At 37.0% G+C, this 23,311-nt stretch overlaps 1 protein-coding gene across 1 annotated transcript in view; it reads left to right on the forward strand.

Annotated features, from left to right (window-relative positions):
- lin7a (lin-7 homolog A (C. elegans)) overlaps positions 1 to 23,311 on the forward strand; it is a 62,346-nt gene that overhangs the window by 29,778 nt on the left and 9,257 nt on the right. Inside the window, exons 2-4 of the mRNA XM_088922707.1 lie at positions 1,138 to 1,256; positions 9,857 to 9,928; positions 17,899 to 18,108. Coding sequence (XP_088778833.1) covers positions 1,138 to 1,256; positions 9,857 to 9,928; positions 17,899 to 18,108 — 401 coding nt within the window. The remainder of the gene's footprint in view (positions 1 to 1,137; positions 1,257 to 9,856; positions 9,929 to 17,898; positions 18,109 to 23,311) is intronic.

Consider the following 23,311-nt stretch of genomic DNA (forward strand, 5'->3'; position numbering starts at 1 on the left):
TTTTGTCATAGCAAGTTGTTACAGTTTTAGCCAGATGGGACCCTATGCGGTGACTGATAGCTATGCAAACTGCAAGAAGAGTCAGAAGGAAAGTCTGAGTGTACTTATCCGAATTATAGTTCAAATGCCATGGTCAAAGACAAGTTCGCAGGTTGGGAAGCCAAAGGTTCAGGAGTCAGGTAAGTCACAAGGAGAAATCAAGAGAGAGAAGGGTAAATCTGCTAGGTGAAAACCAATACTGAGCATTGAGGTCAAAGTGATGAAGGAATTCGGGAAGTGGAGGCTGTGGTGAGGAAGGAGAGGTCTGGTTGGTTGATAAATTAATGCAATGGCGTTTGTTGGAAATGGAAAGGGCTGAGGTCTGATTAGGATTAATGCAGGGTCATTTGCGTATGGTTGGATTCTGACTGTGGGCAGTCGGGACAAAAGTCTCAAGTCAGTCCAGTGTTAGTAAAGGATTATATACTATTTTTACATTTAGTTTAGACTTGGCTGGAATGTCCTTTTGAAAGTCCTAACATCTTCCAAAACTTTAGAAGCTACATTGGTTAAAATCTTTATGTCTTAATTGGTTTACAAATTATGAAAAGAGTGTTAATAACCTGGTAGGAACTGCCTACTAATAATTAAATAATTAACAATAATAATAACAAAATTTTGCTTGTTCACATAGGTACTAATGTAGTATCACGGTGTTAATAGTTTGTTTGTACAGTATATATTGTACATGGCAGATAAAGCAGATAGTAGTGTAACAAGGAAAAGCATGGCTATGAATTGTAGAAATGACAAACATTGTGATTGCTACTGTATTTGTGAAAGTTATTCCCCAAATAACTTTTATTAAAGAGTTAAACAAATGTAAAGGTAGAATTCAATACTTTATAAATATTACATCTCGTAATCCTAAAGTGATTTTATCTTCTATTGTGGCATTGCCTTCGTCCAATATTTTCTCATATTTATCCCATTGTCATGCTTACCACGGTCAAATTCAATCACAGAATAATAGTATTCTATGCCTCAGGCATAACTAATCCAATTCCATCACCCTCTGTATTGATTTGTTTTCACCACCATGAAGACTTTCAATAATGTATCCTATTGATGTTCTTTATTATTCTTCTGTCCATTTAGATGTGGCCAGAGCAATTGAACTTCTGGAGAAGCTGCAGGAGTCTGGGGATTTACCAGTTTCTAAATTGCAGTCACTAAAGAAAGTGCTCCAGAGTGAGTTCTGTACTGCAATCAGAGAGGTATGTCAATGTGCTTCTATCATTATGTTACTGGGGGCTTAATGTTAAGGTTAGAATGTGCAGATGATAGCGCCACTTACTGTAGATTCTGCAGAACTGAGGCATTGTCTTTTTTCCTATTGAATAAGACACAGAACATAAGAAACCAACAAATTCAGCCTTTTCATTCAGGCCTCCACACAAATGTGTAAAACCGAGAATGCCAAAGAAAATACTGTAAAGGCAAATGTAAAGTTAATCATTCTCACAGGTGTCATGCAGTCTTCTATCATATACTAGATAACATTTCCGTTTTTAAGACATTTTGTTACAGAGCAAGACATCCATTTTTCTGACAGCTACGTAAAACACAAAGCTATTGGAAAAAATAAATCATTAGGTATGACACAGAATTAAATGTTGTCAGTCCACTAGGACTTAATAAGGACTGGTTGTCAGCCAACTGTGAGACTGAGCCAGTGATATTATGCTTTGAGCTTATACAGTACCTTGCACTGGGCAGATGGCTTTTATTCGTGATGATTAAGGGACTACATAAAGCTAGGCATGCTTTACAGCTGTGCAGAGTGTAGGATGTGATTAGAGGTTGCAATTATTGCAGTTATTAAGAGAGTAATTATTGGAACCCATAGCTGTGTAGGACTTTAAAGCAGCTGCATTTCATATTCACGTGCTGTGATACCCACCTGTCATTGCTGTTTGCTTCTACAGGCACAGAACATGTTCAGAGGAAGTTGTATTTAAACAGCAATTCTGTTTAATTTATATAAAATCACTTAAGCAATTTTATTTCAGATAAACACAGAGATATAACGTATACAGGGTATCTTTCCATGCACATAAACAGGTAAAAATGTTTGGAAAGTTGGTTCTGGCCATAATACCTTTACATACAGTATTGTGAAAGTAAGTGTCTTGTTAATGATGAAATGCTCTCTTAAGTTCATAAACCTGAAGGCTGAAAACATGTTGCTTTTAAGATAATGGATTCTTAACTTTGGATTCTACTCAGCTAGATGTCTGAAGAAGGCCAGGTCCGTTCTCAAGGACCCCAGTTATCCCAGTCACAAACTGTTTTCCCTCCTACCGTCCGGTAAACGGTACCGAAGCATTCGGTCCAAGTCCAACAGACTACGGAACAGCTTCTACCTCCAGGCAATAAGACTGCTAAATAGCCAACCTGCAGCTCCTTTAGCAAATCACCTGTAATGGCTACATGGACACACAGTTTTCACTGTATTCAGCATAACCGGACTACCTGTATATATTGCATACACCATGGACACATAGCAGCTCTACTCATATTGAGTTTTATTCAATTTCTATTATGTCTATTATTATGTAACCTTATTTTCATAACCTCAATTTTGTGATTTTTGTGGTTTTTGTGATTCTTGTGATTTTTGTGAGCTCGCGGAAAAGACATTTCATTGCCAGCAACTACTGCTGCACGCTGTATTGTTGTGCATTTGATAAATAAACTTTGATTTGATTTGATTTGAATTGGGTTTCATAGTAAAACTCTTAACCAGGCAAATATGATCTGTATAATTTTGCTTTACATCACAAGTGTTTACTGCTTCATAGTGCAGCAACTTTCCATAATGTTCTTGCAGCGATTTCTTCCTTCTCATCAGTCAATACAGCTATTACATTTATGCAAATATGACAAAAAGCCCTCTCCTTGTTCTTCTTAATTTTGCTAAGGAAAATGGAATGTGACCGGGTGACTGGCACTAGGCCATCACTTACCATTTATAACTCTGCCCTTTTACTTGTTCTCCACCCCCTTTCAAACTCAGCAAAAACATAACATTTGTTGACCTTTGTAAAGCTGTATGGGGTATTCAGTAACTCAGCTGTTCTGGTACAGTACATTTCAGTACTGAAGCGTTTTTTATGCAGATCAACCAAAGACTACAGCCCGGGCTTAGACTATTTTCAAAATGATTATAATTCAGATTTCAAAGCAAATGACTAGTTGGTAAATCCACACTTTTTACTCAAATCAAAGGGAATCCCAGTATAAAGAGCAACATTTTTTTTTCTGGCTTTGACTTCTCCGTCTGTGTCTGCTCTCAGCAGCTGTCTCTAGGGCTCAGGACAGTTGCTGACTGCTGCTTAAAGTGTCTTTCAATTTCCAACTCACAAAGTACATATGGTTGGCCCTGGCTTCTTAAGGAGTATATAACTCAGCTTTTGGATAGTACAGTAAGTGTATCCTTGATATTAGCCATATTTCATATTTAAAAATGGTTGAACAGAGACCCCTAGTAAGCATATTCTATCTGAATTAGTTTTGGAAAACACAGATTTCCAAGTAGGATTAAGTTGGTTTCTTATAATAAATGAGTGGACTGAACAGTTAAAGAGAAAGATGTGACTTGACTTCTGACAGTAATTCATTACAGAGAGGTTAAACAGAACCATTAATGTTATTAATACATATACTGTATAATACAACTGCAGCAGACCCTGATATTATTTAAGCACACCTAATTTATTCACTTAGCTACATCAGCCTATTTAATGGACTGGTGAGCAAGCAAAAGTGTTAAATAGATAGGAATTATTGCTTTTGAAACATGTGAAGAAATATTGCACAGATATCAACAAGTTTATAAGAGGAAGTATTATTACCATGAGTATGGGTATATTATTTTCTGTGAATAATGAAGCCGCAAAATATATACTGTAGCAGTATTTGACAGACAGGCTGTTTTAAAGCAGGTAAATGCTGTTATATTGCAACAAATAGATATTGTAAAAATGATCATCTTAAAAAGAATCTATAATAACAAATACTATAATGTCACTGTCCATATCCTAAAAAATCTGAATAATTTTCAATGTGACAAACTACTTTGTATCATAAGAACATTTTATAAGAAACAATAGAAAGAAATATACTGTGGGCCAAGAAACTAATTGAGACCTGTGTTTTGGTGAAATTAGAGCATAATTTGTTTCAATTCAGTGGAGAAAATATGGCACAACAAACTGCTGCTTTACATAATACTGTGTGTATTATATTGGTACTCTGAATGGTACACAGAGTTTATTTTCACGTTTCACTGTTCATTCTGAAGAAATTAAATGTTATTGATTTCAAGGCCATTGAAGATTATGAATAAATCCCCATCACTTTCAATAACTGCTTTAAGCAATTCAGGGTCACAGAACACACAGATACAAACTTGACAATTAACCTACCAGTATGTCCTAGGGCAGTGGGAGGAAACTTCATGTGGATAGGACCCAAACAATTGAACACTGGGCCCCAGCACTGTGAGGCGGCAATGTACCAACTGTGTCACTGTGCCACCCAGATTATGAATACTTAATGATTAATTATAATAACTAAAATAATTCATTGCATTTATACAGCACTTTTCACCTCAAAGGAAATGACCCATTTCATTCACTCATGAAATTAAGTCCACACAGTTTTTATCTGAACTGATTCCAGCTAACATTTTCAAATTGTAAGCAAGATCTCATTATTCTGTTGTACAGCTTAATTTAAATTTCCTTGATTTAATTTTTTTGTATATGTCCTAAACACTTTTATGTATATATCCTAAAAGTCTGTTTGCTTTTTATTACTTCTTAGAGCCTAGAAGATGAAAATGATATTAACATGAACACTTTAGTCTTCTACATAAGCAGCTTCTTTATGCTTAACATTTCCCTTCTCATATTTCTAGTAGAGTGTTTTTTCAATGTGCATTTAATAATCCACATTAAATGTCATCAGCCAGATGTTTGCCCATCACTAAAGTTTTTATAAGTCTTTTTTTAATTTCCTTTCAATTTCTTCAGCATTTTCTATTCCTCTTCCTAAGTAATTTCAATGTCATAATAAAATTTCTCACATATTTTCTATTGATAGTGTAAATGTACAACATGTGTTGCTAAAGACTTCAGTAAGTCATTAAGCTCATTTGCATACTACAAACAACTGCTTAGGTAAAATCAAGGTAAAAAATTCCTTGCCAATGAATGAAAGATTCGCAATTATTTAATTTAAATAAAAGCAAACAATAGAGAAGTGGTTAAGTTAATGTTCGGATGTCAGAGAATCCATTCATATGGTCAAAGGACTTGAAATGAGTGTTAATACTGTATGTCTGCTTTTAGGATACCTAGAAACTAACCACATGCATACATAAAGTAGTACCAGGAAGATCTAAAAAAAGCAACCAAATATCTTAGCAGTCTCCTTACAGGTATTTGTGGGGTCATCATTTCAGATATTTACTGCATATATACTGATGGAAAAAAAAACACAACACCTCCTCCACCACACTCTGGCCCTCCCATCTGCGTGGAACAGGCTAAAGAGTGACTCAACCGTAAAGAGAACCTGATGCCAGTGCTGACAAATCCATCGTAGCCTCGGTCTGGCCCAAGCCAGTCGGGTGTGACGTCTAGGAGGTGTCAGCAGAGGGGCTGACAGGTCGCCTTGCTCTAAGGCCAGCAGCATGGAGCCTCACTGTCCTGTCACTGATGCAGGCATTGTGTCTGCCGGCAGTTTCAGCAGCAGTACGGGTGGCAGATCTGAAACGATCTCTCAGATGGACCAGTCTGATGTGTGGTCACTCGAGGGTGACCGGATCTTGGATGGTCATCTGTCCTGCTGGTCTGCTGAAATCTTCTCTGCAGTCGGGACACAGTGGAGTAGCTTACTCCATAGGGTCTGGCAACGCTAGCACAAGACATGCCTGCCTGCAGCATGCCAATGGCCCTCTCTCTTGCTTCTGGTGACATTCGAGGCATTATGGAATGCACAGAAAACTGACTTAGTATGGCCATTTTCTTGCAGTGACCTAAGCTTTGAATTGAGACCTTTTTAAAGGTGATCTGATCAGACATTGTTGCACCTGGACTTCGTTGGGTAAAAGTGCACCTAACAAGCTTTCGTGTGATTGGCAAGTTGTAATGCCTCACTGCACATGCTGTATTGCTGGTGAGAGGGCTTAAAATAAATTGACAAGTTTTTGTGAAAGTGCTGTACATAAGCTACTGTATAACTATACAGTAGTATACTCATTCCAGAAACTGTTGCATTTCTTTTTTCCATCAGTATATACTCAGATCTTGTAATTTCAGAAAACTTGTAATTGTTTTAATTTATTGAAGATTAACAATTAGAGTGGTGGTTACTGTAGGTAAAAATAAAATGAACTAATTCTAGTTCATATTTTTCATTTTTTGATCTTTGATTGTGGAGGATACGTTCATTGTGAGTTGAAGTGGAAAATTGATGGTTTGGTTTGTTTTTAAATGTGTAACAGTATCAATAAGATCTTCATTGTAAGATTTTCAGTAGTCTTTGCATCCAATTAAGTTTAATTAAGCAAATTATAAACTGATAATGGCATGAAACAGTACATTTAATATTTAAGTTACTTGATGCTTTGAATAACTTAAGTAAGTCATTATATTTGTATAAATTTTAGTCAAAGTCTTATATAAAATGTCAACAGTCATATATAATGTGAGCATAAGCTATCTGATACTATTATTTGCTCCTTCACTGATAATGATACTTAAGACTGCCTAAGGTTGTGGAAAATGCTGTAAGATTAAAAAATACAGCATGTTCTAGTATGACACAAATAGGAGGCTAAGTAAAACAATTGTTGCTGCAAACAATACTGTTTTCTTTATGACTAAAAAAGTTGTGTTAAATTGAACCAAAAGAGAAGCTCAAAATCATTGTAAATATCAGTGTATTTTATGTGGTTTATTTCCTATGATGCCTATAGTCTGTTGAAAAGAATTAGGCCCCACTGCACAGTCAGTTTGACCTACATTTTTTAGAGAAGCGATTCACTTCTCAGTGAGTTTCAATCAATCTCAGTACTGTAATTACTAAAACTGTAATTACTGACAGCAGTTCATTAGGTATTTAGAGCCACTGGAATAACTACAGATCAAGACATTTGAGAGTTAATAGTATTACTGACAAAAGATTATACTTCATCGAAATGGAAATTTTCTCCACATGCTGCAGAAATTATATTCAGTACAAAGCTGCAGATATGAATAATTTAAATGTAAAGCATAGATTAACACACTGAGTTATTATCAAAATATGTTTGTCTTGTATCCCCCACAAAATGGAAAAACTGTCAAATCCATATGTACTGTATATCTTTTGGCATTTCAGCCAGTAGTATTTGAGCATGTCTTATTCCTTCTATGGTTTTTTTCTGTATTTTTAAATTAAATGTTTATGTTAGATTGAAAAATTATGGCCGGATATTATTTTTAATGAGCCCACAAATAAAGTGACATCGACATTTTCATAGGTGTGATTTGCATAAACAATAAGGGATAAATGCCTGTATCTTCCTTTTCCAAATTAAACAGAATATGTATTTTATTGAAGTTGTTTCTGTTCTTCTGGGATACTAAGTGAATTAAATGTTGCAGCCAAACTATTCTTAGCACCTTTTGTGAATTTAAGGTCTTGCAATTATTTTTATCATGTATCTCTGGAGTTGTGAATAGCAATGCCAATGATATGGGAGATATAACAGTAAGGGAGATATAGCACATTGGGCTGAATTATGAGTTTGCAAAAAATACTGTAGATACACAAAGTAACAGAGTGCTAACAGGCCTGTTTGTGAACAGCATTAAACGCTAAAATAAGCATTAAAAATAAACTGGCCTAAGTAATAAAAAGTGGCTTTTGAGTTCCTTTAAGCAAGAAAATGTTTCTGAAATTGTACTTTTGCAAAACTATGGCATGTAATATGACATTCTACTGCACAAAGTTACAGTCATACTTTCATTTTGAAGTCATTATGTCAGTCACACAAATTAATATATATAATGTTTTTAATCCTATCCCTCAGTTCACTCTCAAACAGTAAAAAAGAGTCAACCAGCATACACTCACTGCTGTTTTTTGAGAAATACTGTACAGTCCAAAGTGTGCTTGGTTTGCTCACTAGCAAGTCAGTTCAGTGATAGGGCCATAGTGAATTTAGTAAAAGCTTACTGGCTTCTAAAAGAGAGGGGTAAAACATAGTAAAGCATTTTTAAACAGAATAATTGCAAAAGCAAAGTTTTTCTACTTAGTCAATGTAAGGCTATAGTCCCCAAATTCCCCACTATAGTCCATTTAATCAGTAAGCCAAGATGGTAGTCCAGACTGATCTCTACTCTACATCACAATGTAGAAGGTAGGTCCTTTTTCAGGCCATAAAGGCTCATGAGGAATGGGGGGCAAGGGCCACCATTTTACTTGACCATCCGACACTGGAGGTGGAGGTGATGTGTTCAACATCACACTCCGGCCGGCATATTACCCCTGGATGGATTAACCCCAGGTACTCATTTGGAAAGCAGGCTGAGTGGACCTGGGAGCCATCTGGAAGGAATTAGAGCAAACTACAGTACATTGCTTGCCCATACCTGGGATTGAACCCAGGACCTTCCGGTCAGGGGCTACCCTTGCCGTCTGAGCTACAACCGCTCCAATAATGTAGTATATCACATCATACTGTATATATTATGAATTAACAAATATTCATTCATACTCCAAGTTAAATGACCATGAAACAATGTCCAATGGTGCAACCTAGACATTTTGGTTAGACTCCTGGTTCTTTCTGCCATGAAGCTGAAACTTGGCCAAAAATGCCCATTCCAGCATGACATTGATTCAAAGCATTCAGCTCAGCCACATCGGCAAAGGAGTGGTTAACTGCACACAAAATAAATGTTCTTGACTGGCCTACAGTACTCAGTCTCCAAATCTCCAATCCAATGAAACGTTTGTGATCCAAACTCAAGTTCACTAACCTAAAATTGAGCATCTGAAGGAGCAATTTTACATGGAGGAATGTTAGTAGATTTTCTTTCCGAAATGCCAGAACTTATACAGCACTGCAGGAGTTGTGTAATTTCTGCCATACAAGGATATACAAAATTCTGATTACTGGGATGTGATGTCATTTTTTCTGGCGTTAAAATATTTATGACAAATATGACTTTGCTCTGTGCAGTTCTATCAATATTATTGTATAAATGTTTACGTTTTTTTAAGCAAGAAACCTTTTTGTAAATCCAATTTGTAAATCCTCCTGTTATTTGATGTTTATTATTCCTATTTCATCAGGGGTGTGAATACAATTAGGAGGGCACTGTACAGAGTACAGTGTAGGAATGCAACATGAATCCTGGTCAAAGTAAGGGAATGAAACCAGGACTCCAACAAGTAATTATAGGGTTCTAGATTAGGGTTCATCCTGAATTTTGTATGAACACTTTTATTGCTTAAGCCACTCAGAAGCCCCTTGGATTATTGATTTCTAACTGTTTCCTTTATTTTGTTATATTTCTATGCTTCTACTGTACATTTCATGTTACATGTCTAAGTGACATTATACTGTATTTAGACATTCTAGGAGGCATTACTAATTTTAACAGCTATCTCGACATTGGAGATTTTATGATTGTGAGCTTGTTCACATTCTGAGGTAAGGCTGAGAAAATACTGTACATCTTAAATTTTACTTAAGTGGCAGGCTTAATTTGAATGAACATTGCCTGCAAGTCATAGTGTTTTCTTCTCTTTGAAGGTTTATCAGTACATGCATGAAACTATAACTGTGAATGGCTGCCCAGAATACCAGGCACGAGCTACTGCAAAGGTAGGCCCTTTCCAATTCAGAAATGATGTGCTGTCTGTTGTATATTTGATTGTGCATATGTGTGTTTCAGGTTTTTTTCAAGTGTGTTCTCTGTAAGAATACTCAAATAGTGACATCCCAGACCAGTATAGCTGCTCCACAGGTCAAATAACCATAAGCACAATAATAGTCTGTGAAATATTTTTTTTCATGCACTCTAACCCAGCAATGAAGGGGTGCCTACTAAATCATGCATGTTTCTTACAGATGTGTAATCATTTTTAGTTTTGGTTTTGTCTTTGCCAGGACTGTGTGATAATAGCATCTGTCGATGTTCTTTAATTAAATTTAATTAAAATGACAATTAAATTGCTTTTATTTTGACTGAATATAAATTTACTGTGCTTAGAAATATTTAAGTGAACTAACTGTAGACCTTTTAAAGGACAGTTAAAAAACATTTTGTCCTTTTGATATAATAATATAAAAATTGTGTTTGTGCCCCTACTTGACACTACAGTATGTGTTTTATGTATCAGGATATGCATGTTAGAATGATTAAATCTGATGCCATAAGCAGTAGGTAAGGGAAACAAACACAAAATTTACTCTGAAATTGTGTTTATTCTAGTCGGTTTGAAGCTTTATTGTTGTTGATATAGTACTTGACCTTTTTGTTAAATATTAATTTACACATTTCTCTGTTATTCACCGTCAAACATTTTTATCTTTCTTATATTACTGTGATAGACAAAAATAGAAAGTGTATAAAGGAAATTAAATTATAGGTACAATGCTGCTGGATTTCATTTTTAATTAATTAGAATACAGAATACAGTATCTCAAGATTTTACAAATATAAGAGAATCAAAATTATGTCTGTTGCACACATCTCTGCACAGTTTTGTTTCAGGATTATCATTTTTATGGAGCACATTAAAAATAGGAGCTACTGTAATATAACATACTACACTATATAGTTCTGACTATATTCACCCCTTAAAAAAATAAAAATGAAAAAATTGAGTGCTCGTGCAAAAAATTGCTTCCAACATTATACCCCAACTCATTAAACCCTAATTTATTATGTGTAGAACACACTACAGAAGTACAGAAGACTCTTTATTTTGCACACCTTGGCAGTCTGTCCAGTCAATGCATAAGTTGTGACTAATTAGAAAAAAATAGATTAGGATAAAGCATTCATGGTCATTAAATAGCTTAGAGACCTAATAATGGATGTATCAATGACATCACAAAGTATTTCACTGAATAAACACATTGTAGAGTATTCACATTGTCTACTGCACATTGTAAGGTAAAACGTATGCACAGCCTGCAGTTTATCTCTATGACATTTGTCTGTACTGTATACATGACAGACACATATAGCATCACAATAACACACAAAACAAAAGGCTTTGATTAACAGTGGTGAGGTGCAGTTTCTGTAAACAAAAAAAGTGTATTGAATGAGCAGGGGAGAGCGATTCCTTATGGCTGTCAGCTGAGAAAGGAATATTTACCCCCATTTCCAATTCGCACTAGTAAGCAGTCTAAAATCTGATTTGAAATATGTTGTAGTGTGTCTGTAATTACTGCTAAGTATGTTTTGTACATTTCCTTTCTTATGCAAACAATACAAACTACCTCAACAGTTATATTACAAGATACTGTTTATCAGTACTCTATGAAATACTCTATTGTATGAGGGCATTGATATGTTAGTAGTCAAAAGTACACAATTGAGGCTTGCTGCCAAATTAAATACATTTGACATGTAATATTTACATAGTTGCTCTGACAACCACTGGCACAGACGTCACCTCAAATTCAACACCGCCAGTGTTTCACATTTTAAGTGGCCTGTTTTTATCTTTGAGATCTCCTCCTGGATGCTAGTTTTTTCACACTGTTTATCTCTTGGGGAAGGCTGCACAGTAACTCTCCCTTCTCAGTTTCTTGTCGCTTGGTTCTTCTCACACAAGTCACTAGATCGTCACTCTCCATCTTCATGGCACGTGTTCGTCACACTTACTAGATTACCGAGCCTTCTCCGTCAGCAGCACACTTCAACCCCATTGAGCCTGACAAATCAGCTGGATGCCTTTCCAGCACCTGTGACACTCCTCATTACAGAACTGAATTGTGTTTTCTCTTATATCCCTCGCTATGTAAGCTCAGGCCTGTAAGCCAGCCCAATCCATTGTCTAGTAAGCACTCCCTTCTATGGCTCTCACCCTCCCACCTTGCAGGTTGGAGCCGAGACACAGACCAAAACCATTTTCCGTCCAACTGTTCATATAAGGGGTGGCACAGTGGCGCAATGGTTCACATTGCTTTTTCTCAGCGCTAGAGCCCTGGGTTCAGTTTCTGGGGTGCTATCTGCTTGGAGTTTGTATGTTCTTCCTCACATTCTCATGGGTTTCCTCACAGTACTCCCAAAGTCCAAAGGCATGCCGTTAAATTTACTGGCTTCTAGGAAAATTGGCAGAGTCGTGTCCTGTCCTGGGTGTATCCTGCCTTGTGTCCATTGCTTGCCATGGCCTGTATTGGATAAAGCATTTAGAAAATGGTTGTCTGGATGTTCATATACTGTAAACCTCTTTATTATCCCAGAGGTATGGCTAATTCCACACAGAGCCTTTGCTGAATGCTTTTTTCCCTTATGTGGAATTTCACTCCCTCTGAGTGTTAATTACTCATTCAGTTTGTCATTCAGTGAGTTTTTCCAGTTAATTCTCTCTACTTCACAGTAGCCCTTTCCAGTAATATGTGGACAAATAATTTTCTAAAAGCAGCACAATAATCGTTTTTTAAACTTTCCCCAAACTCAAAAATATTTTTAAAGACCATCTGAGAGACACAATAACAGGAAAAGTGTATGTAAATCATTCTGGGTTGGAAATATGTGTTAATGATAAATAAAAGCATTTCAATACTTCATGCATTCTCTGAAGTGCTAGTAAATGGACATGCTACTAACACATTATGTATTATAAAGTCATGATTGGGGCTGGAGGATTTGCATACAGATTATTAAACCAGGCAGGACACCACTAAAACTATGATCTTAGATTCTTAATTAAATGATTTAAAAATATATTTTTTTGTGCATGTTTCTCATGCACACTCCTATACTGGTACATTGCCCACATTAATTGTCTGCTTCACACAATGATAAAGAAACTCCAATGATTTATTAGTCTATTAGCTTTTTATGAAACTGTACAGCAAAAGTAAAAAGTATTAATGTATAACAAAGATCATTAGTTTTCTTTTTTGACCCAACAAAACATTATCTTACTTCCTAAAATGTTCTTTATAAAAACATCTTCATAAAACCATAAAGCCCCTTCATAAAAAAAGCTTCTTACTGTACGCCTCTGATTCTGTGATGACGGTCACTGTTCTCGAGGTTTGAGCAGTGAAATCAGTGACCTCAACCATGTCCCTTAGCCTCAAGCTGTGTTCTGATGTGTTGGATCTGTCTGGGCTCATACTTGTCTAAAACCACTTGTAGGAGCTATAAAAGTTATCCTTTGCAATATATTTGTTTTATCTAAGAAGCAGTACAGATCACGGTTTACTTTTCATTCTAGAAAGCCAAAACATTTAAACATCCATATTCCTATGCTTTACAGTATATAGAGTACCATACAATATGCTCTGATTATGAATAGAGTGAATTACAGGAATATGTATAGTTAATCTTATGAAAATGGATGACTAATATACATTTCATTTCAAATAAGCCTGCTAATCATTTCAAAGTCTTTCAAGGTTGTGCAGCTGCCCTCAAATAGCTGCAGGAGTATTTGAACATAAAAAAGTGATTTAATCACATACAATTAATGTCTACACTGAACAATTCAGGCTTGAATCATTTTCAGAAACCTTTGGTAAAAAATCAAAACAAATTGTGATTTTTTAGCATCTGAATGCTATTCTGAACGCTATGCTCTTCCTATTTTTAAACAGGAACCAGATTTAATTAACTATGAAAATGTTAAAAAATATATTACAGACTGGATAGGTTTATTTTCTTTTTTAGGAAAGATGTCATTTAACCAGGTGGCAAAGGAACAAGTAATAGGTTTTTTTCCATGCTGAAGAGAAGAAAGAAAACACAACGTTTCGGCTGTGGAGCCACGCGTGCTGACCTACTGTACCCACCTGAACTAATTAAACCAGGTGGCATGGTGGTGCAGTGGTTAGAATGACTGCTCTACAGCCCTGGGGCCCTAGGTTCAAACTGTGTGGAGTTCTCCCTATGTTTGTAAGGGGTTCCTCCCATAAGTCCAAAGACATACTGGAAGATTAATTGGGATGGATGTTATTAAGATAAGAGGTGAATTAATCATTAAAATTGAGAATACATCACCATGGTATGCTTGTGCTACCTTAAAGTGTCTTGTACAGTACCTCTACTTGCATGAAAGTGTTTAAAAATGATAAATGTGCTATGTTCTTAATGCATATTAAACTTTGCCACCTGTTACAAACTAATTAGCATGGACCAAAACTACATTATATATAAATACTTCGGTACTCAAGGCGATGTGTTAAAGCTGCAGACACATCAAAGAAGATAGTATTTTGCCTTTAAGCTTCAATAGTCTTGAGAATTCCATCCAGAATTCATTATTCTGTCAAGTACTTATTTTTATGCTTGTCTTTAACAGGGCATTCTCTTAATGTTTCTCTGCTGAAGTGAGAAAATATGTGCTGCTAAGACTGCATATTCTTGTACTTGTCTTTTTTATCCTTTATATTCTTACTTTTTAAGCATATACAGTATATTGCCTTAACAAAGAATAAATTACTCCTTATAATGGGTCAGTTCCCCAGCAGTGATTACAGTTCTGCGGCACAGATTCCACTAGTTCTGTTCACAGGACCAGAACTGCTGAGTTGTTTTCTCACAAGATTCAGTTTATAGCCTCAGTTGTGCCTCCCTGTTGGTATTTTTTTTTATTTGCCAGCCACTATCTGTAAACCATTGATACTTTCATAGGATCATGCTTCAGCTATCTTGTCACTTTTAAGCCCAGTTACATCAGCCTTCTTTCTTATAGACTATGTAAGAAAGGCTTGCTCTGCTGCTGGTTTACATTCTACAGATATCTTGGGTCATGTCATATGCTCAGTCATTTGAAACATACCATTCAGCTCATTCTGGCAATTTTAAATAGCAATCACAAAGCACTTTATTTTATATTATGAAGAAAAAACATACAGTCCTAGTCAAGCAACCAACAAACCAATCTTCTTCAGAATTTACTGTGTGAAAAACATGTTACTGTATGTAAGAGTCATTGATGTGCATTTGTATACTGATTGCTCATATACTGTAGTAATATGTCAAAGTTTGGAGGTTTGTGTTTTCTTTACTGAGAGATTAATTGCAGAGGAAATTGTTTTTCTTTCTCACAGAGCTGGTGTTTATAGGATCTAGTCTGCTTAATTTTTCCTTTGGTCTGTATAACTTAAGTTTTACGTGGGTGGAGTCTGTGTTCATCCCAGACATTGCGATAAGTCCCAGGAAAAGGCACTGATACCTTTGCCTGAAGATAACTGGAACCTGTTAGCTGAACCGACAAAGCAAAACGCTCTCTTAAATTTCATAAACTAAATTGTCATAAATACACCTCTACCTGTGATAAACATGAACAAGCTTTATCTAGTATTATACAAAACTATGAAGCTCATAACATCAGCAGAAATGATATGGACTTTCTAACTGGCAAGATTTTGTCACGCCCTCTGCAGCCAGAGGGCGCTCCTACTCTGTGCTGTCCCTAGTTTCCTGCTTTGCTGTCCTTCCGGTCTCTCTCTTTCCCTGGGCTATATATTTCTGGGTCTTTCATTCACGTTAGCTCAGCATTGACGTTCTGATGTCCTGAAACCCTCCTAGCACCAGATCGCCCCACGTCCGCTACCTGAGGGCATAGATTTCTATACGGCATTCCCTGAACAGCTGAGCCCGGGGTAACCCCCGTCCCGCCGCTACGCATAGGGTCTTTTCGCTCTCCACGGTCATTCCACGGTTCGTCCTTTCCGACATCCGTGACAGATTTGGCTGTTGATAAGACCTTTAATATGAGGAGCACCTGGTCGCTCAACCTACAGTATTTGAGTTGAAACAAAAATGTAGTTAACCAATTGCTTAGTGAGCTGTCTATCATCATTGCCAGAAAGCTGAGCAAGTGCTTTGTACAGTAATTCACATTTTAAAGAAATAAAAAGGTCAGAAGAGAAGCTTTGCAGCTTCTTCAAACAAATCACAAAATAGACAGAAAAAGAAGTTTCTTTTTCAGAACATCTGGCTTTAGTGAAGTGAAAACATTGTATTTAAGTAATATGAAAAATACAGATGTTTTGGTAAAATGCTTTTGACAAATCTGTTCCACTTTTGTAAATAAGATATATGATCATAAGTGTTCTTAATATAAGACATTATAGAAAAATGCTACAGTAAGTTAAATTATTCTTGCAAGGGGAGGGTGCACAAATTACTGAAACCAGGGGTATCAATACCTTTAATTGTGATGATTTTTTTAGAAATAAATGTATAATTTGTGAAATGTGTAATTCTGATTGATTCTATTGAAAATGTAAAAAACTAAAATATAGTCCACATGTGGGAAAATTACAATATAGCTCACTAACAGTGCTGTTTATTTTATTCAGCCTTTTTTGCACATCTTTATCAAGGGTGCCAATAATTTTGGAGGTGATTGTAACCTAAATGCAGGTAAAATACAGCATAACTTAAAATCTAGCATGGGTAGATACTCCATTGTATTTATATGGAATTTCCCATCTTTTCAGTTGTATACTAGATAGCAAGACATGCATGACTTCTTTTACTAGGCTTAATGACTGTCTAGCAGGTTCTCCAATCCTGGTCCTGGAGGGCCTCAGTTCATTAATTCATATAGAATACCTGAGGTATCTATTTGAACACTAGGAACACTTGTTAAAATGATTAAATAAGCAAGCAATGCTTAAATAATGGGAAAACTCATCCTTGAATGATGACTAATACTACGGTTTTTGCTGCAAATTCATCCATTCCTTTTTGTAACTGCTTCATTCAATTCAGGGCCGTGAGGAAGCCAGAACCTATCCCGCCAAATAACAGGCACAAGACAGGGTACAACCTGGATGGAACGCCAGTCAGTTACAGGGCAGACAGACACAACCACAGACACACCCACTCAGACCTAGGGCCAATTTTCACAGAAGCCAATGAACATACCAGTTATCCCAGGACTCCAGCTCTGTGAGGCAGCAGTGCTAACCACTGCACCACTGTGCAGCCCTTTTGCTCCACATGATTTTGAAAATACTTAATTGAACACACCACCTGTTTAAAGGATCATATGTACTGTGAATTGTTTCAGGACTTTAGAAATTGATTATTGAAAGGCTACCTATAATACCTCAACTGGTACTCTCCAGAACGAGATTTAGAAGATCCCCCTACTCTGCAGAGTATTATGAACTCCCTCTACAATGTCTGACATGTCACTATAGCATTTCACTTCCAACAAGCATTATAGACACTTGAATTCCCATCCTAGATGCCATAAATAAATGCATTTAAACAAATGTGGTAGGGTCAGACCAAGAAGTGCAACAAACACATCTGTCTTACTGTAACTAACTGTATAACTCTAATGGTTTATTCTGAAACATTTTTTGACCTACCGTAGAACCAAAGTCTGAAAAGTATCACTTGGTTACTTGCGTTTTCAAGGAAACCTGTAAAAGTTTGAGAAATTAATCTGAGATGGAAGTTAGGGAAAAAAATGAATTTAACAAATTATCTTTGCTCTCTCAGTAAATGCTCCAGTGAATAAGTTAATGTCATTCTCTGAAATGTAAGTGCAGGTAATTAGCCTATAATTGTTCCTGGACACCTCTGCTTATTTGCAAATTTTCCTTCATGAAAGGGCTTGTATTATCTGATTCCCTCCTCCCAGGCCACAGTAGCTGCATTTGCAGCCAGTGAAGGTCATTCACACCCCCGGGTGGTTGAGCTGCCTAAGACAGAGGAAGGCCTGGGTTTCAACGTGATGGGTGGAAAGGAGCAGAACTCTCCAATCTACATCTCGCGCATCATTCCTGGAGGAGTGGCAGAGAGACACGGAGGTCTAAAGAGAGGAGATCAGCTCTTGTCTGTCAACGGCGTGGTAGGTCTGCTACACTCTTGTATTCCAGCATTCTGCTTTTCTCCTGCTGTCCCTCTAAGCATTTGTTTCGGAAATGAACAGCAATTAAAATAATTTAAAACCTCATTATTTATAAAACTACATAACATCCTTGCACAAATATTTAATTCAAAGCTTCAATATTTAAACGTCTTTTCAAATCATATTAGAAACTGACAGAAGCATTATTTATTATTAATCTGTGGAGGTAAAGACGCTCTGTTTTCACAACTCATGTAAATATTTTAGTTGTCCAAATGCAAATCAATTTAGGCGTTTAGAGTTTAACAGTAAACGATATTTATAAGGACAGTATGAATTGAGTGAATCAATATCTTTGAGAATTGATTTCTTTAGTTAATGAATTACTAATGGCATTAATAAAGTAGTCCAAGAAAAATATTTTCCCCCTTTACACAAAGAAGAATATACCAATATGATTTATACCTTTATGGAAAGTGTCCTATTTTTCAATGGTCTATAAAACGTTTGAGTATTTGAGTCATGAGTCATTCAGTAGTGACGAGACACAAAGGAGATGATGGATGTAACAAAGTCAGATACACTGGTAGTGATTTCAACTGGCTTCATGGTTCTGTAAAGGCACAATTCAGTTTCAGCTGGAATGATGTGTTGTAGATATAAAGAACTGTAAACTCACAGTTCAACACATGAGCAAAGTGAACCTGGAAAGCTGGACTGTATGCCAAGTGTAAAATTAAATTGACTTACTTGAGTTTAAATTTGTTTTGTTATAAACTTGACTGAAGTGAAATCTGCACTTTTGACATTGCTCTCCTTGCCGATGATCTCTACCATCAATGGCTATCCTTTGAAATATATGAGTTATTAAATAATCTAGATTTAGAATGCCTCATTTTTGTCTTTCACACAATGTTCCATCATGACTTAAATGTCTCCTTCAAAGTGATTCTGGGTTAGCAACTAAAATGAATAATGGTAGGCTGCCCAGAGGATTTAGTAAAAAATGTCTGACATTCACAAAATATAATTGGTAAATATTTCATTAACGAGGCTTTCGCAGCAAGTATTTGATGTGTAATTCCCATTTATAAAGGAGAAAGAATGTTCCTTTGTTTGGCCTTACATTCTGTTATAATTGTGAACCATTAAGCTTACAATCGTGCACATTAAAATTAAATTATTTTGTAACTTCTTTGATGGTATTTATCACAGCTCACAGAGCAGCACACTAAAAGATACATGTACAGTTCAACCGTTCAACTGTACATAATGCTATGAACTGCAGTTATGATTTTGTCTTTTAATTTGTTTTAAGTACCAATAATTGTGGGGAATAAAAAGCTTGTTTATAATTATTAAAATCATTGCACCCTTGCTTCAAAAATAAATTATTCATCTGACTAATCCATTTCTACCACTCTTAACTGTTATGTACTTATATACAGTATTTTCAGAATACACTGTCCCAGAGCCCAATACAACAATTGTTATTCAACGTGGTGTCATATAGTTTGAATGGAAACACGTCATGTCATTTACCAAACCGCTTTACACCATACGGTGTCGCGGGAAGCCGGAGCCTTCTTGGCAAGCAACGGGCGCAAGGCAGGGTTCACCCTGGACGGGGCGCCAGTCCATCGCAGGGCAGGTGCAAGCGAATCCTACATGGGGACAAGCAAGGTCTGGGCATCAGTGGAAAAGGTCCTGTCTGACTACTGGCTTCTGGCAATGAGTGGTCCAGAGAGCAGGGGCGTAGTGGAGGGAACCTCATTCTATAAATGCGAGGCAAGGAGTGGGAAGATGTGCCAGGTGAAACTGTAAGTTAAGAGTAAAATTAGGGGTGATTGGGCACGAGGGAAATGCGTGGCAAGTCTACAGCTTGGGGCACAAGGTTATGGCGTCAGTGAGGTTGTGTGTCATTCCTGCGAGTGTATTAAGTCTGAGAGCGAGAGTGAGGTGCTGGAGACTGTAGTAAGTGTTGTGTGTGTACACTCAGCCTGGTCGCCCGAGGTTTGACAGGTTGAGAGTGAGAAGACCAGTAGCCATCGTTGAGCAGCATTGTGTGACAGCACGGGGGCAGGAAGCTCAGAGTGAAATGCGTGTGACGCCGGGGTTCATGTGTGAGAACTAGGAGCAAGGAGGCTCCAACAGTATTAAGACTCCTAGTAGAGTGAGGAGCAGGGTAGGCTTTGGGGTGCATCAGGGAGCTGGGGGCTCCATATGTGAATTAGAGAGAGGAGTTTGAGGCTTCTTGTGTGGTGGGTAGGGACAGGGAGACTCCCAGTGAGTTAATGTCTTCGAGGCGCCATGTTGGCTCGCTGGTAAGATAAAGACGGCAGTAGAATGATTCTGGCCAAAAGGGAATGACCAGGACGAGGGTCTTCCACTGCTACTTTCTGAAAAAAAACTTTCTAGCATAACAGAGAAAGAACTTGAGGTGGGGTTTGTTGAGCCTGGGTACCCAGACAGCGAAGTGCTCTGCAATATGAGTGAACCTTGAGAATGATCTGGAGGAGATCACGAAAGGACAGAGGTGTGCATGAGTAGAAGGTCCACAAGCCAAGGTCTCAGAGAACATGGCAACTATATGCTTGTCCTAGACACCCCGGACAGGGGGCCATGGAGCAGAATGCCTGTAAATTGAGGGAAAGTGAATGAAAAATTGCCCAACAGGTCATGATGGGCATATGGGTGTATCTGTTTCTTTCTGTAATGGTGCGGCCATGCATCATGGCTTCACAGTATGTAATATTAAGGGTTTAAAGATTGTTGAACAGGATGTTTATATGATTTTGTCAGGTACTGTAGGTGTCAATATTAATTTCAGCATTCACTTTCAGATTGCGATTGAATGCGCAGGACATGTTGAATATATTTTGAAATGAAGGAGAAACTTTCCTATATTGTAGCATAATTTACATACCTTTTTGTGTTTATTACTTAAATTATTAATATTATAACTGTTTATAATGGTTAGTTGAATGAAAATTCAACTAACCATTGAATAACCATATACTGTAATATATATTTTATTGAGATATTGATGTATTCTTCTAAAAATAATTCAATATTTTTGTTGTCTGGTTGTAGACATTTTGAATAACACTTCCCTGGTGTTTTATATATATTTTTATACTCTGATAGTAGACTTTCACCTCTATGTGAAGATATTATTAACTGTTGCATAACTGGCACATTTTCAACAAAGGTAGGGTTAGGCCTAGTCAGCAAAGGCTCTCTGCTCTCGATGAAACAGTGACGCTTTTTTAGGCAACAGCCAGATTACAGTGATATTGGTGTGAGTGGCTTTGCTCGTTCAGTCTGTACTTACACAAAAAAGAACTGGGATACACTTACCTCACAAGATTTCAAAAGCAAAGCAAACCAAATACACCTGCAATGTTTCTTGTAACTTCTCAAAAGCTATCACAATTTGACCCTAGGAGGTTAGGTACATAAAACTGTTTTATTTTTATCCATCTATCCATTTTGTAACCACTTTATCCAATACAGGGTCACAGGGGAGCCAGACCCTACAGTGTACCAGCAAGCAGACAGGTGCAAAGCAGGACACACCCTGGATGGGACACCAGTCCGTCACTGGTTACACACTGACATAGACATGAAAATACTCACACCAGAGCCAGTTTTCCCAGAACTCAATTAAATTACTAGTATGTCTTTTGAACTGTGGGTGGCATGTCACCCTTTTTCTCCACTACATCACAAATCCTTAATAGCTACAATGCCATTAACAACTGAGTTAACCAAAAGAATAGTACTGTCTTCTTATAATTAGACTGAAAGACTGTGTTTTTCAGTTGTAAAATTACTATTACTATAGTCTTATCACGTGTGTTGTCCTGTTTTTTTTACTGCCTTCAAACTGATTAATTATCAGTTCACTGCAGTTAAGTTGCTTGTCCTTGTGTGAATAATGACACCCCGTTCAGATTTTTGTACAGTTTATTCTCTCCTTTATTGTGCTGAATAACGAAAAAGAAAATTCTTTTTTTCCTTTCAAACAGAATTTGAGTTATACTGACAGCTTTCATTTCATCCTTTAAAATCAGGTTCTTAATTAGTTTTTTTAAGAAACCATTAAGTTTCTGTACAAAAATGTGGTATGTTTCACTACCTGTATGGTTGATTTCAGATTTGAATGATAGAATATATTAGTAATATTTTTTTTCTGGTGCTCACTTTCATAATCTAAAAATCTGTTACATAACTGAACATATGGTAGGATAAAATATTAACTAGACGTTAGTTTTTAATATGCAAATAAAATGCATTAAAATTGATGTTAAGTCAGTATATTTTATAATAGCACATTATGTTATCCAATACATGAAAACATATGACGGTTGGATGTTGTGTTAGATACACCTTTTCACTTTAATGAAATGTGTGATAGAAGAGAAAGAAGCAGGAGAAGGAACAAATGCTTACTGCTCTTAATGGAGATGTTAAACAAGTTCTGGAGGAGATGAAATAGTAAACACACAGTTCTGCTTTCTTAAATTTAAATATTCACCCGGTGAGAATGAGCCTCCCTTTCTAGCACTTAGTGTTCCAGTCTTTTTAGAGACAGATTTCTCTCCTCACACTCTGCATTGCTAGACCTTATCTTTGTCACTCCTACACCTCTTCCACCAACTCAACCCCTCTGTCTTGCCTGCCTTTCTAACTCGCCACCATTTGCCACATCCAGACCACAACGGCAGTCACTTTCTCACCTCCCCACGAATAAGCAGCTCTTCAAAGAGAAAACAACGGGCTCCCTGCACCCGCCATGCTGTCCTCCCTTCTCCAGTTCTCCTGACGTGATCACCACTCCCTGGAAAGCCAGAACAACCACAGCCACTTCCTCTCCGACCCTACATTTTGTTTCGTCTAATGTCCAACCCATGTCGCAGGTCTCAGCCTGTCTGTATTTTTGTCTGTCCCCCTTCCCCATTCCTCGTTTTCCCTCTCCTAATAGAAATCCCTCATGGCTAATGATGCCCTGGACACAAGTCTCACTGGGCTGGGACTCCTCATTCTCCACCTTCCCTGGCCTTGGTGCCTGCTCCAAAATTTCATAATTGTATTTTGAAATTTGAAGTACTTCAATGCATAGGGTATTCAGTGATCAATTTGTTTTGGAACTTTGACCGTGTAACACTACTTTATAGAAGGAAAAATAATTATTTTTTCC

The sequence above is a fragment of the Atractosteus spatula genome, chromosome 8 (assembly GCF_055471065.1).
Source record: "Atractosteus spatula isolate fAtrSpa1 chromosome 8, fAtrSpa1.hap1, whole genome shotgun sequence".
In the NCBI taxonomy this organism is placed as follows: Eukaryota; Metazoa; Chordata; class Actinopteri; order Semionotiformes; family Lepisosteidae; genus Atractosteus; species Atractosteus spatula.